At 42.7% G+C, this 13,529-nt stretch overlaps 1 protein-coding gene across 1 annotated transcript in view; it reads right to left on the bottom strand.

Annotated features, from left to right (window-relative positions):
• Positions 1 to 1,523: 1,523 nt before the first annotated feature.
• Positions 1,524 to 13,529, bottom strand: part of epsti1 (epithelial stromal interaction 1) — a 19,135-nt gene continuing 7,129 nt past the window's right edge. Inside the window, exons 7-10 of the mRNA XM_023412506.2 lie at positions 9,135 to 9,219; positions 5,312 to 5,373; positions 4,721 to 4,932; positions 1,524 to 2,820 (exon numbers count right to left, since the gene is read on the bottom strand). Of these exons, the coding sequence (XP_023268274.1) occupies positions 2,675 to 2,820; positions 4,721 to 4,932; positions 5,312 to 5,373; positions 9,135 to 9,219 (505 nt within the window). The 3' untranslated portion in view covers positions 1,524 to 2,674. The remainder of the gene's footprint in view (positions 2,821 to 4,720; positions 4,933 to 5,311; positions 5,374 to 9,134; positions 9,220 to 13,529) is intronic.

Here is a 13,529-nt window from a genome sequence, read left to right as displayed (position 1 = left end):
CTCCCTAATTAACTTCTGGTGTGGCGCGGTGCTTCTCGTGATGTTTGTCAAACGTGCGAACCAACCAGACATGTCTTTGGATGTGAAGTCACGCACGATGTTGACCATTCATCCTTCCTAGTCCCCTCCCTCAGATAAAAGTCACGCTTTGGGAGTGAATGTCGACATAGTTGTTTTCAGCTGTCTGAGCAAATGAGTAATACTGTTGTTTTTGTGAAGAGGACGACATTAAACACACATTAATTCATTGAAGCAGCACAGAGAAGAGTGCAAGTAACTACAGACTATCTACAGTATCAAACCTACATAACCCTGCAACTCAGACAAGTCTGGGGGCTTTTCCAAGAGGCAGTTTGACCGAGTTACACTATGAAGTCTATCGACATCAATCTTTATAAGAAATTTAAGGGGATTTCATGTTTTCATCCAGATAAACCTGCTTCTTGGAACAGGCCACAGATCGGCTGCACCGGGTCCCAGAGCTGTTTCCATTTGAGCTGATTGAACTCCCCCGTAAGAGAGCTTCGCAGCCCGAGGAGACGTCACATGATACCTTACCACGCCAGTGTCTCATCGGCTCGCAGACGCGCTCTGAACTGTATTGATTATTAGGCGGTGGAGCAGCGGTGGATCCCCACCTCTCAGGATGCTCACTCTATCCACACACACGAAAACACAGCCAGTTCATTTCGAGGTTTTTCCTCTTCACTGGTGACACACACATTCTGCAGAACACACACACTTACACATACAGTACGCTGCCTGTAATGACCTAACCTCATTATTCCCCACACAGCCTCAACTCTAATTTAATCCCAATTTTAATTTTAACTTCAGCACCGCAAATAAATCTGTTATGAAAATGTCATAACACAAACTACTGTGTAATATGATAATATCACATTATCTTATTAGTCAGAGCTCTTTGAGGTTTTACAAATGAATGTGACTTTTACCATGTTACACTAGCAGTGTATAATGTAATAATTTGATGTTATGTGGGATTAAATCCTTTATAAAGACATGTTATTGCAGTTGAAGGCATAGTTTAACATTTTGGGATATGCTTATAAATTAAAAAAGGTTTTCTCTCCCATATCTATGTCTGGAGCCAGAGCCAGGAGGCAATTAGCTTAGCATAAACACTGGGAGCAGGAGGAAACGGCTAGCCTGGCTCTGTCCAAAGTTCAGCTGTGTGTCTTCCAGCACCTCTAACACTCACTAATTAACACGTTACAAGAACAACAAATCATGGAGCGGTTTTCCCTTTTGTTTCCAGACTTTGTCCTCCAGCTCCATGCTTCACACGCAGTATCAATCTTCTTATCTGCATCATTCCTTTAACCCACAAATGCTGGATTATAATTTATTTTTCTATAGGCCCATGATGAAAAAAAGATGTTGGTAATTCTTTGTTGTACAGGTCCATGATTTTCTAATAATTTTCCTGGTAACGTCCTGTGGAGTTTCATAGAAAGAACTCTGAAATGTAGTGCTAATTATAGGGAAAACAGAGACAGTGGTGCACCACACAAGTATTTAATTCATATTATTTACAAGTGGAAGAGAGGAGAGGCTTTTGGTCAGAGCACAGCAGGCCAGCTAAACATGAAATAATGGGACATTCGTTTATAGAAAAACACACAATTTAATATGAAGAGTAAAGTTTCCAGTTGGTTTAAATTGAGAAGTTTATTTACAGAAATGAATATTCTCCTTGTAGTCATACGACTCGGTTCTTTTCAGGAAATTACCGAGATCTTTTCTACCTTTTGTCAGTTACATGATACGGTCTTGATGAGCGCAGAGCTGCCAGGGGTGACACTGAGTTTCTTGTTGATCTCCAGGGTGAAGACATTTACTGGATGACATCAGCAGTAAAATGCTCTTTGCTTTGCTTCATGCCAAAATAGAAGAAGGGGATTTTCTTTTTTTTTTTAAGTCCCCCCATGTTGAGAGCACCACCCTTTGTTCTTTGTTGCCGCGGTCGGGTGATAACCATCTCCACCGTCCAGCTCAGTGTCGTTATGAAGCTGCCATTTCCAGCAGCTCTGTGCCCTCTGCCCACCTGGAAACCTCACCCACTTTCTATAGCGACAACACCCAAACTTAAAACAGTTGGCGCTAACAGAAAGGTGTTTTATTTAAATCCTCTAAAGCTGCTGTGAAGTTAAACTGAAAACAATCATAAAATCCCTGTCAGTAGAAAATCCTATTTGGATTTGCATCTTTTGATGTGATGTGAGAACCCTGCTATAGATGCATCACATGTGACTTTGATTTTTTAAAACAAACAAAAAGCATCATGTATTTGGGTAGAGCCGTCCTCCCTCTGCACACATTGATTCAATTAAAAGCCCCAAATATGATCTGAAGATTATGAGTCACGGCGATGACCTTCAACTAAACTGGTGAAAACTAAAATCGATTCAACTCCACGTCAGGGCAAAACCCCAACATGACTCACTGGTGCACGCAGACAGATACAAGACACCAAACACTCAATGATTAATAGCATAATCAAAAACACATTATAGGAAGTGCATACTGCTCAGTGGGTATATATTTAATGCAGTTGCTTTCATCCACCACCAAGGTATGTACCTGATTTCCAGCTATTCTTTACCACCTCAACACTGGTTATGCTTTTTATTGAGTGAAAGAAAGGTAAACTTCAGTTGAGTATGCAGATGAGTAGAGTGTACGCCTGCTCGTAGTCGCTGTTGCACTGGTCGAGGATGTCCTCCAGGAAGGCTTTGTTGTAGTCTGGAAAGCTGTTCATCAGTTTCATCAAGGACCAGTTGTAGTCAGGCTCCGGGTCTGAAAAACACACAGTAAACACACAATCCTCACAGTTCCCAATTATTCATTATTGTTCCCACAGGGCCCCTGTTGGCAGAGTTCGTCGATTGTCATGCACGACAGCTGGAAGTCTTGCCGTCATATATTTTCTTATTTTCTTTGAGCTGGTACAATTTGTTTTGTTTGCGCACACGCCAAAACATCACCAAACGCTGCGAGGCCATGACCCCAAAATGCTCTTCGCTCAGCTGTTTGACTAAAAATGCACCAAAAGAAAAAAGGAATTCTTAAGTCTGCATTCATTTCTTTCAGGCAAGCCGTCTGACCATGCTGGCACCTCGTCCCTACATCTACCCACACAAGCGGGGCCATTTCTGGGGCCAGAATACAGGCCTGGGAATCGGTGAGCGACGAAAGAAAAGAGGCCATCACCCAGACCAGAGAGGAGATCGGCTCGGGCAGGTAATGACAGAACGCAGAAACGTGACCAGGAGGCTGGTAAAACACAGACTGGGGCCCGACGGCTGCAGCCTGACATGGATTGAGGATGTTGTGGGATTCCGACAAGCAGGACTGTGCCCACAACGTCAGTGCCAGGACCGAAGGTTTGAAATGTTCTCGGGTATTTTAGCTTTAACCTCGGACTGGTGAAATAGCCCTGCCGTGGCTGGCGTTCAGATGGGCAGTTAGTCAAGAATGAAAGGCTGTGGAGAGACAGAGGATGGCTCATAAACTGAGCTTTAGGCTGGGAATTAAAAAAGAAGTGGAATGTGACTTTTTCTCCCCTGCTTTCACTTCAGATACCTCAGCTATTGTCTGTCAGTATGGATCCAGCACCAGTGCTCTTTTCTTCCTGGAAGGATTGTAGGGAGTTTTATATCAGTGCGAACTGACTGACTGTGTTTGGACAGATAGGAAAAGGCATCAGAATATGTCACCTGGGGCTGTGATAAATCTTAATAGACCTTTTTTACGATTTTCTTATCAAACAATTAATTGATCAAATGAGAAAATAAAGGACGGATAATTTGATGATGAAAATAATTGTACATTGCGGCCCTAAAGGTCTTTACCATTGTGGAAATAAATCCCATCAAGTTTCATTATCTAAACAGCTTGAACACACAGCAGTTAAACATAAAGAAAGTGAGCAATGACAAAGAAACAGTGAGTTTCATCCCATGTGGCGTGCACACACGCAAGGAGCAGGAAATGCTTAAGCTTAGGTAATGAACATGACGTTCTCTGTTTCTGTTTTCTTTGTGTATTGTGAGTGGCAGGTATTCGTGTGTGTGTGGCAGCTAGTCAGGTATCAAACTCACGGTGTCGATGCAGGCCAATTATAAACGGGTGTGACTGTTCCTCTTGGCGTGTGTGTTTGGCTGCACGCCGAGAGTCTGTCAGTCTAGCCTGGGTTCAACGCTCCCGGAGAATTTTCCTCCCTGACTGACAGAAGCCTAACAACACACACTGTTAGTGTCTGTGTGTATGTATGTGTGTGTGTGTGTGTGTGTGGGGGGGGGTGTAAGTGTGAGGCTTATGCACTGAAAACTCACACACTGTTTGACACATTGCTCAGTTCATGCCAGGTAAAGGTTTGTGCCCAGAAAGAAGGGAAAATACTTTCTTACACACACACACACACACACACACACACACACACACACACGTTTCCCACAAACTACAAGTATCAGCAGGATTTAAAAGCCAGCAGCTACAGTATCACTACGTACCACACATAACTTCCTCCCTACATTTTTGAAGCATGTAAAGCCTTTGATTTGATTTAACTCAGACTAAACAGACAATCACAGTCCTCTGAGAAAGGATGAGGTGGGCAAGTCTTGTCACAGGTCTGATTTAGGTTCGGTTAACCAGCGTTGAGCCATACTAAAAAAAGGCGTGAGAAACAGCTCACCAGCTTCCTGTGTCCAGCCGGGGCAGCTCTGCTCTGGATCAGGTTTCAGGTGAGCGAGGGGGACTTGTCCCGTTGTGGTGGACGGCTGGTGTCTTAAATGTTCAGAGGCCAAACAGGGACGCTCTGCCTCCTGAACGCCTCTTTCCCGCTTGGTCTCTGTCTCGCTCCCTCCGCCCCGAGCCTCGAGTTTGTCCAGGAAGACTGAGTTCACCCTGTCAAAATATAATGAATCCAAAAAATGGTTCACATAAAACCAGCTAATGTCGTGCTTTATAACTGAGCATGCTGGCAGGCTCCAGGACGTGTTTGACCAAAATATAGTGAGGTCAGTGAACTGCTCACAGCAACGTAACGTTCTCCTGCCCAGCTATTCTGGTTTTATTCCTAAAGGACGAACAAAACAAACTATTAATGTTATTGAGAACAATTTAACTTGTGTAGCTTCTATTTAGCTTGAGTCTCAGTGTCATTTATGCACTGATGTAACCGACGTTTTTATACAACTGTGCTTTTACGTTGCAAAAATTGGAGACAAAACCTCATTACATTGTTAAATGAAAGAGAAAAAAAAAGCTATATAAATGTTCATACCTCCTGTGATCCAGCTGAACTTCTCTCTCACTTTTCTCCTGTTTAATCTCCACAGCCTCAGTCTGACAAAAACAAGAGATTAATCAAACCACACAAGTACAAAGGAAAAGATAGCTCACATTGTAATTTGCCCTTGGGAACCGAGAAAGCTAAAATAGTATCTTATCAGTATTACCTGTAAAGGTTATTATCAGGGGCTATAGTAAATACATACCTGACCCACTGTGCTCCTGATAAAGAAGCTATTAGAGCTATAGTTTTACATGGAAGGTGTAGGTTATACATAGAGTCTTGTTTGCATGTGATGTTGATGCATATTTCACGGGTTTGACAGTGACACAGACTAATTGTTTTAGGCATTTATTAAATATCTAATTACTATTTTACTCACGTATTGCATTGCATATTTTTATGAACATAAGTCTTTGTTAAGCACTTGGATATTATGTCATATGCAAGTACCTTAGACCTTAACAGGATATTTGAGGCTGACGGACAGTAACATTAAACGCAGTTCAACAGCTTGGTGTTGATAGCCATGCTCCACGGCTGTCAGGCATTCATGATCCGCTCGAGATGAACTGTAATAACTCATGAAGCAGCATCATCAGATCCAACTTTTAACTTGTCCAGTGATTTGGTTTATGACCAAATACCTGCAAAATACCTTCCCATCAGCCTCGGCTGTACTTTGGTTAGTGCTAATTATCAAATGTTAGCATTGCTAAATCGCTAAACTAAGATGGTGAACATCGCACCGGCTAAACATAAGCATGCTAGCATTGCCATTGTGAGCATATCAGCATGTTGACATTGGAGCTGCTAGCATGGTTGTACACTCAGTGTTAGTAGGCGGTAATGAGTGTGAATGCAGGTGCTGCTCTCTCTCTTTTATCTTTCTCCTCACGTTTAACTGCCTCCTGTATATTTCTGCTTCTAGCCTTAAAGGTAACCTGTAGAGTTTTTGGCCTCTGTTGGCACGATCAAATAATCTCTCAATGAGTCATTTGCATTTCGTTTGTGTCATGCACGCACACAAGGTTGCATACACACATGCACGCAGGTGACGCCATCTACATTCCTGTTAATGGTTTCATGTTATTCCACTGATCCACAGGTGGTGGTGATGGACCAAAAAATGCAGCAATGAGCCGACAGAGGCAGGAAAGAAGAAGAAGAGTGTGAGCCAGTTCTTATGACACAATGCAGGTATTTTATGGGGAAGGAAATGCATTCAAGTGTTTCTCAGGAAACACACAATGGGTTTCAATGAGTAAAGCTGAAAGTATAGATAACTCTTGTTAAGTTTGTTTATGTAAAACTCCACGATCAGTCTGTAATGATCTAAGTGAAGAAATGAAAACATTGCAACAGAAAATAGTTATAGACATTAAAAACAAATATATTCAATAAGTATCAACAGAGCATGACAAACAGAATATGCTTCAGGAATTTAAAGGTGTGAACAAAATAGCAGCAATACCAGCAGCTGAAAAATATTCAAAACATGAAAACAGAGAGATGAGTAACGGAAGGAAACAGGATGTAGAAGGTCAATGAGTTTATTTTTTGTTCTCTGTAATTAGTGAGACTTCCTGTATATTAGTTTTGATTTTAGTTTTGTAAAACAGCTTTATGAGACCTGTACAATGTTGTCGATGAGTCTGTAGCTGAGAAAACTCAAATATCACTCAATGAAAATAACCCTTTTTCTCCTTTTTTTTTAGAAAAAACAAACCCGCGTACACCTCCATTTCCCTCCATCCTCCGTCTGTTTTCCTGCCCCAGGAGAGCTAATGGGTCAGGGAGGGGGTTATTTAGTATGGCACAAGAGGGAGAAGGAGCTCTGCGATCCCATCAAAGCTTAGCATAAAATCTCCCACTCGCACACACATCACACATGTAAACACACCACACACACACGCCCACAAATAGAGGATATGAAGGAGAGATCAATCTGTCTTATGGAGCCATTGCTGAAAGAACAACAGATCCCAGGGTCCCGGTCAGAACCACATCAAGAAGTCCGACTTTTGCTGCTTCGCAGCCACAAGCTTTTATCTCCTAATCTGTGACGTCTATCTGAGAGAGCTGCAGCCTGGGAGAGGAGGAGAGGAGAGGAGGAGAGGAGAGGAGACAAGGAGAGGAAAAGACAGGAGAGGTGATGAGATGAAAGGAAAGGAAACAAGGAAAGGAAATAAATGAGGCCAGATGAAACTAGCCAGGACAGGAAAGAGAATGAAAAGAAAGGAAAGAAAAAGGAAAGGAGAGGAGAGGAAGGGAGAGGTGAGGGAAAGAATGTAGGAGAGGCAAGGAAAAGACACGAGAGGAGAGGAGAAGACAAAACAAGAGGAGACAGGAGGTGATGAGATGAGGCGAGTGATATGAGAAGGCGGGAAAGCAGGAAGAGGTGAGTCTTTGTTGCCGGCTGTGACCCTGGTGTCATCATGTGAACTCTATCATCCACTCAGCCTGTCTGTGTCTCACTGTGTGTGTCCCACCATAAAACAGAGACTTCTTTATTACTGTAACTCACTGCTTTCTCTTTCTTCCTACACCACAGTTTGACCCTAGGTCTCTCTTCTCTCTCTCTCTCTCTCCACCACCGTCTTGCCTGGTGAGAGATTTGCATCAGGTCTATGTGAGAAAAAGAGAGAGAGAGAAAAGAAATGCAGGACAATGAGAAAAGCCCCGAAAGATAACATTTCCTGTGTCCACCGAGGGAGCTGTGTGTGCAGTTTAAACAGTGCCGTCAGTCACCACATGCAGAGTGCAGCGAGGGATACAGCGTGTCCTCGGGCTGTTTCCTGCTCGCTCTCTCCTCCTCTGGTGTAACATCACTGACAGGGTGGGTGGAGGAGCGCAGACGCCGTTAGCACTGTGTCTGACTTTCCGACAGAAGCTGTCATCACTCTCCAATAAATGCATGTTTTCTGCGCTAAGAATAGCTGTGATCTCTTCACATTTAAGGCGTTTTGATTTCAAGATTAATGGCAGCAATTACCCAAAAACAGATAGGTGATTAAGAGGGAAAGTTATTCACAATAAGAACAAGTGGTTGCCCCCCTTTGACTGACAAAAGGCATGCGACTGGTCGATGAGGAGCTTGGGTTTCCTCCAGGTACTTTTACTAAGACAGGTTATTCCACTCTGTTCTCTCCTCGCAATCGTCATGTTGTGTCTCAGTGTGAACTCTGGGAAGTCCCTTGAACTCTGCTAGCCTTCCACTCAATCCCTCCCAGGAAAGGCAAACAGATAGAGAGGAAGAGAGGCTGAGAAAAAGAGAAAAGGAAGCAGAGAAAACAAAGGAGAGTGAAAGGAGCAGACCGACAACATTTAAGAGGCAAGACGGAGGGAGGAAAAAAGCAGTGGCCTATTCCTCTGTGTATTTACACTTCCTTTTGCTCAGCTGTGAGCTTGCTGTACTGCTGTGTGCCCCGGCTCTGACCAGGAGATAATTGCAGGGGGATCGGGCTCCTCACCCCACCCGGCCAAGCGGGGATACTGCTTAATACCCTGCTGCCCTGCATGATGAAAACTCCGCACCCGAGAGTATTTACTCAGAAAACAGCTCAGAACGACGGATCCATCGGTGTGAATTACCACAGAGCTTCAGTCTCCGACCCCACAGCCACAGACATGAGACTTCAAGGCCGAACCCCGGGACCATATGTGTGCATACATGCTGCGTCGACATGCACACGCTGATGCACAGAGTGCGGTGTGTACAAACAAAACATGCGCACACACACACACACACACACACACACACACACACACACACACACACACACACACACAAATTCTGTGGTTGCTTGCTCACCCTGGATGACGTGTGTGTGGCACTGCTGGATGCCAGTGGACGTGGGGCGCTCCTCTCAAACCTCTGCAGAAAACTCGCCTTTGCCCTGCAGCAAATACACAGTCACACATTTTAAAAAAAGACAAGAATCACCTCCTCGTGGTCGTATCCCTCCGCCACTCAGACTAGTTTCAGGTTACATCCCTGTTTATCCAGAGTCAGAGAACATATGAACCATTCATGTGAAGATTTGTTATAGTTGCTGTGTGAAGTCCTGAGTAATAGCTAAAAAGTATTTTCTGAGGTTACCCTGACCTTGACTTTTGACCTTTGACCACCAAGTCTAATCAGTATGTCTTTGAGTCCAAGAGGACATATGTGCAAATTCTGAAGGGACTCCCTTGAGGAGTTCTGGAGATATTGCGTTCACAAGCAAAAATCGTGTTTTGCTGTCTGATCTACAAGAAAAACTTAAAGTGTTAGAGAGTGAACATGTAAAGGGAAAGATCCCCACACCCTAAATAAAATTAATACCATCAAAAAGGAATTAAATTAACTCTATGAAGAGGAATTAGAGAAAAAAGCAAAGTTTGTTAAGGAGCCCTAGGGCCTTAAAACTCCTGTCATGGAGGCTAAGGAAGCAACAGGCAGAGAGCGCCATATTTGAAATTAGAGACCCTAGAACTAAAAAAACATGCCACAAGTGAGAGGACATACAACACATTTTTGAAAATTATTACAGAGAACTATACAGGGAACCAAATACAACCAGCCCTCAGGAAATAAATACATTTCTGGAATCACTAGATTTATCCTCCATAGGTGAAGAACAGAATAAAGCCCTAATGGCAGATATCACAAAGGAAGAAATAGAAAAGGCAATCTCTAAGTTGAAGGCAAACAAAGCACCGGGAACAGACGGCTTTCCGGCCGAATGGTACAAGACCTTTAAAGAACAAATAGTACCGATACTTTTGGATTGCTTTAACCACACACTTAAAGAAGCTGAACCACCAAGAACATGGAGTGAAGCAATCATTTCAGTTATTCATAAGGAGGGTAAGGATAAAAAAGAGTGTAGTGCATATAGACCAATTTAAGTATTGAATATTGATTACAAGTTGTATGCGTCAATACTGTCTAAAAGATTAGACCATATTATACCAGAACTAGTGGACCCAGATCAAACAGGCTTTGTGTGCGAGAGACAGACGCAAGACAATATTAGACGGGTGCTGCATATACTTGAACATGTGACTAAAGGGAAAAACAAGCTGTAGTACTCAGTCTAGATGCCAAAAAGGCGTTTGATTCGGTCCGCTGGGAGTACCTATATTTGACGCTGAAAAGATTTGGATTTACAGACGACTCTATTAGATGTTTTAAAACCCTATATTTTTCCCCAAATGCCATGATAAAAATCACTCACAGCCTATTGAGCTGGAGCGAGGCTGCCTTCAAGGTTGTCCTCTCAGCCCGGCTCTTTTCTCCCTATTTATCGAACCCTTAGCACAGTCAATCAGGGATGACCCGGTAATAAAAGGAATAATGGTCAGAGGCTTGGAGCAAAAGATTTGTCTATACGCGGATGACGTTCTGGATGCTGGACATGCTGAATAGATTTGATTTTAAATGGAACTCAAAGGAGATTAAATATTTGGGGATTTCGAATACCTAAAGATCTATCCAAAATATACGAAAGCAATTTTGGTCCCGTAAGTAAAAACATCAAGTCAGATATCGACAGATGGTCTCAACTGCCCTTAGACATGCATAATAGGATAGAAACAATACATATGAACCTACTTCCCCGACTCATATCTCTTTCAATCCCTGCCAGTAATGATCACACAAATGCAATTTCACGAATGGGATAAGTGGATCTCAAGATTCATATGGGCAGGTAGAAGGCCAAGGATCCAATTCAAAACACTGCAACTGGCTAAAGAGAAAGGGGGCAGATCACTACCATGCCTGGCAGACTATTATAAGGCAGCGCAATTAAAACCACTGACATGCTGCTGCAACCCAAATTATACAGCAAAATGGAAGGATTTGGAAACTTCACAATTAGACATACCGTTACAATCTATACTGGGTAGTAAAACACTGTATGAGCAGCATTCTAGTGGCCTGAACCAATGGTCTAAAGTCTGCCTCCGTATTTGGTTTAACCTCCTAGGACCTGGCGTCCACATATGTGGCCCTCACATTTTGGGTTCTCTAGACCACAATACTAACTTTTTCTCAACAAGGGCCTGGTGACCACATATGAGGATATTATACTGCCACTACTGCCATATTATACTACAATTTAAAACTAATGTCCTCATATGTGGACATCATTTTTCTCAGGTCCCAATCAACCTATATAGCAAAGAACAGAGCTCGGGTCTTAGGAGGTTAAGGAATGTAGGTCACCATCACTTGAAAGACAGTCTAAGTTACTGAGATGGGTTACCTTTGACCCTGACTTCAAGCCTGCAAGGATTGACGGGAGGTTTAAACATTGGTATAGAAGGGGAATTACTTCTTACTGCTCAATTACATCCAAGGGTGAATTTGATAGTTTTCAGAAAACTTCGGATACATATGGGCTAGAAAAAATAGATTTCTTTAGGTATCTTCAAACCAGGTCTTATTATAACGATCAGATAAAACCACTAGAGGAAAGTGAGACCAACTTAATCGACATATTTGTTGACATGTCCAAAAAAAAGGACAATAGGAAACTTGTTTCAAAACTGTACTCCCGTATTCAATCTAATAAGAAACACTCAACAGATAAGGTTAGATTAAAATGGGGGAAAGAATCTCGAACTGTCATCACAGAAGAAGAGTGGTTAAATATATACTCTGTGCAGTCAACCTCCACTAGTTCAGGTCTCTGGAGAGATTTCTGCTGGCCGAATCTGGTCAGATATTTCATAACCCCTAAGTTAAAATGTGTGCAGACAGGGGAGACGGCCAGGGGACTGTGTTGGAGGAACTGTGGTGAACAGCTAGCGGACCATTTTCATATATTCTGGAGCTGCCCAGCTATTCAGCCATAATGGCAAAAGATTACACAAGTAGTACAAAACATTTTTGGTGATGAAATTAACATCTTTTTCTACAATCTACCTGGGTAATATTTTACCCCATATGTTGGGGCCAGACCAATATCTTTTAAAAATATTATTAGCAGCTAGTAAGAAAACCGTAACTCGAAACTGGTTACAGACCACACCTCCGGCAGAGTCAGACTGGATCAATATTGTGACCAATATCCAAAATATGGAAAGGATGACCTTTTCGTTAAATCAACAGACTGATAAATAATTGCACTATTGGGAAAAATGGATTGTGTACATGTCCAAAAGAGGTGCTCATTGAGCCATCATTGTATTTGTAACTCCACCAGTATCACGTCTGAATGAATGTATAGGTGACCGACTGTTTGCTCTATGTCTCTCTGGATGTTGTCTATGTTCCTTCCATAAAAATAAAGTACAAAAAAAAAAAAAAAAATCGTGTTTTGTGAGGTCGCTGTGACCTTGACCTTTGACCACCAAATTCCAATCAGGCTGTTCTCGAGTCCAAGTGATTGTTTTTAATTGTGCCAAATTTGAAGAAGTTCCGTCAAGGCGTTACTGAGATATGGCGTCCACGAGAATGAGACGGACGTACGGACAACCTTAAAACAAAATGCCTCTGGCTCTGGCTGTTGCATAAATCATGGAAACACACAGAAAATAATGAGGAAGTCTTTGTTTCCTCCACAGACACTGCACAGGCCCGGGATGCTGACAGTCCCACAAGGTTGACCAAGTTTGTTTGTCCCGCTCTGACACTGCTCCCCCTGCTCACAAGCCTCTGATCTGCTGTGCTGTCCCATTCCATCCCCATTGTCCCATGTCTAAATCTCTTCATTGTTCCTTCAGGTTCAACATTTGGTCTGCTGTCTCCTTCTTATATTTATCTTGACAGGAAGCCAGACATGCTACTAGACAATCTCCCTCAGAGTCAGTCATGCATAATATTCAGACAGCAGACCTCTCACTATATAATAAAGTGTCTGATGCAGTATCCAAAACACTGAACCGCTTTAAAGGGGTATTCCACTGATTTTACATTTTAAAGTGAGCACATGGAAACAGTTGTACAACGTTCTCTATGGCTCTTGAGTTAGAACCAGCTAACAATAGACCCTGTCAAATTTGTGGTTGTAAAACCAAAAACCATCTCAGTGTAGTTTTACATCTCCTCTCTCAGGCTTCTCTCCGCAGCTCTAGTAACAACAGGTCGGTGAGCCAATCAGAAGAGAGGAGGCTCTGAGCCTCTCTTCTGATTGGCTGACTGTTTTCTGACTGATCCAATAAAAATATAGCAGATTTCAGGTAAAAACACTCAGAGAAACCAAATCCTGCAAGGTTT

This window comes from Seriola lalandi, unplaced genomic scaffold (assembly GCF_002814215.2).
Source record: "Seriola lalandi dorsalis isolate HSWRI2012SDOR001 ecotype SW California unplaced genomic scaffold, Sedor1 jcf7180002054482, whole genome shotgun sequence".
Classification (NCBI taxonomy): domain Eukaryota; kingdom Metazoa; phylum Chordata; class Actinopteri; order Carangiformes; family Carangidae; genus Seriola; species Seriola lalandi.
The sequence above is the reverse complement of the archived record's forward strand: the minus strand, read 5'-3'. Positions and strand labels throughout refer to the sequence as shown.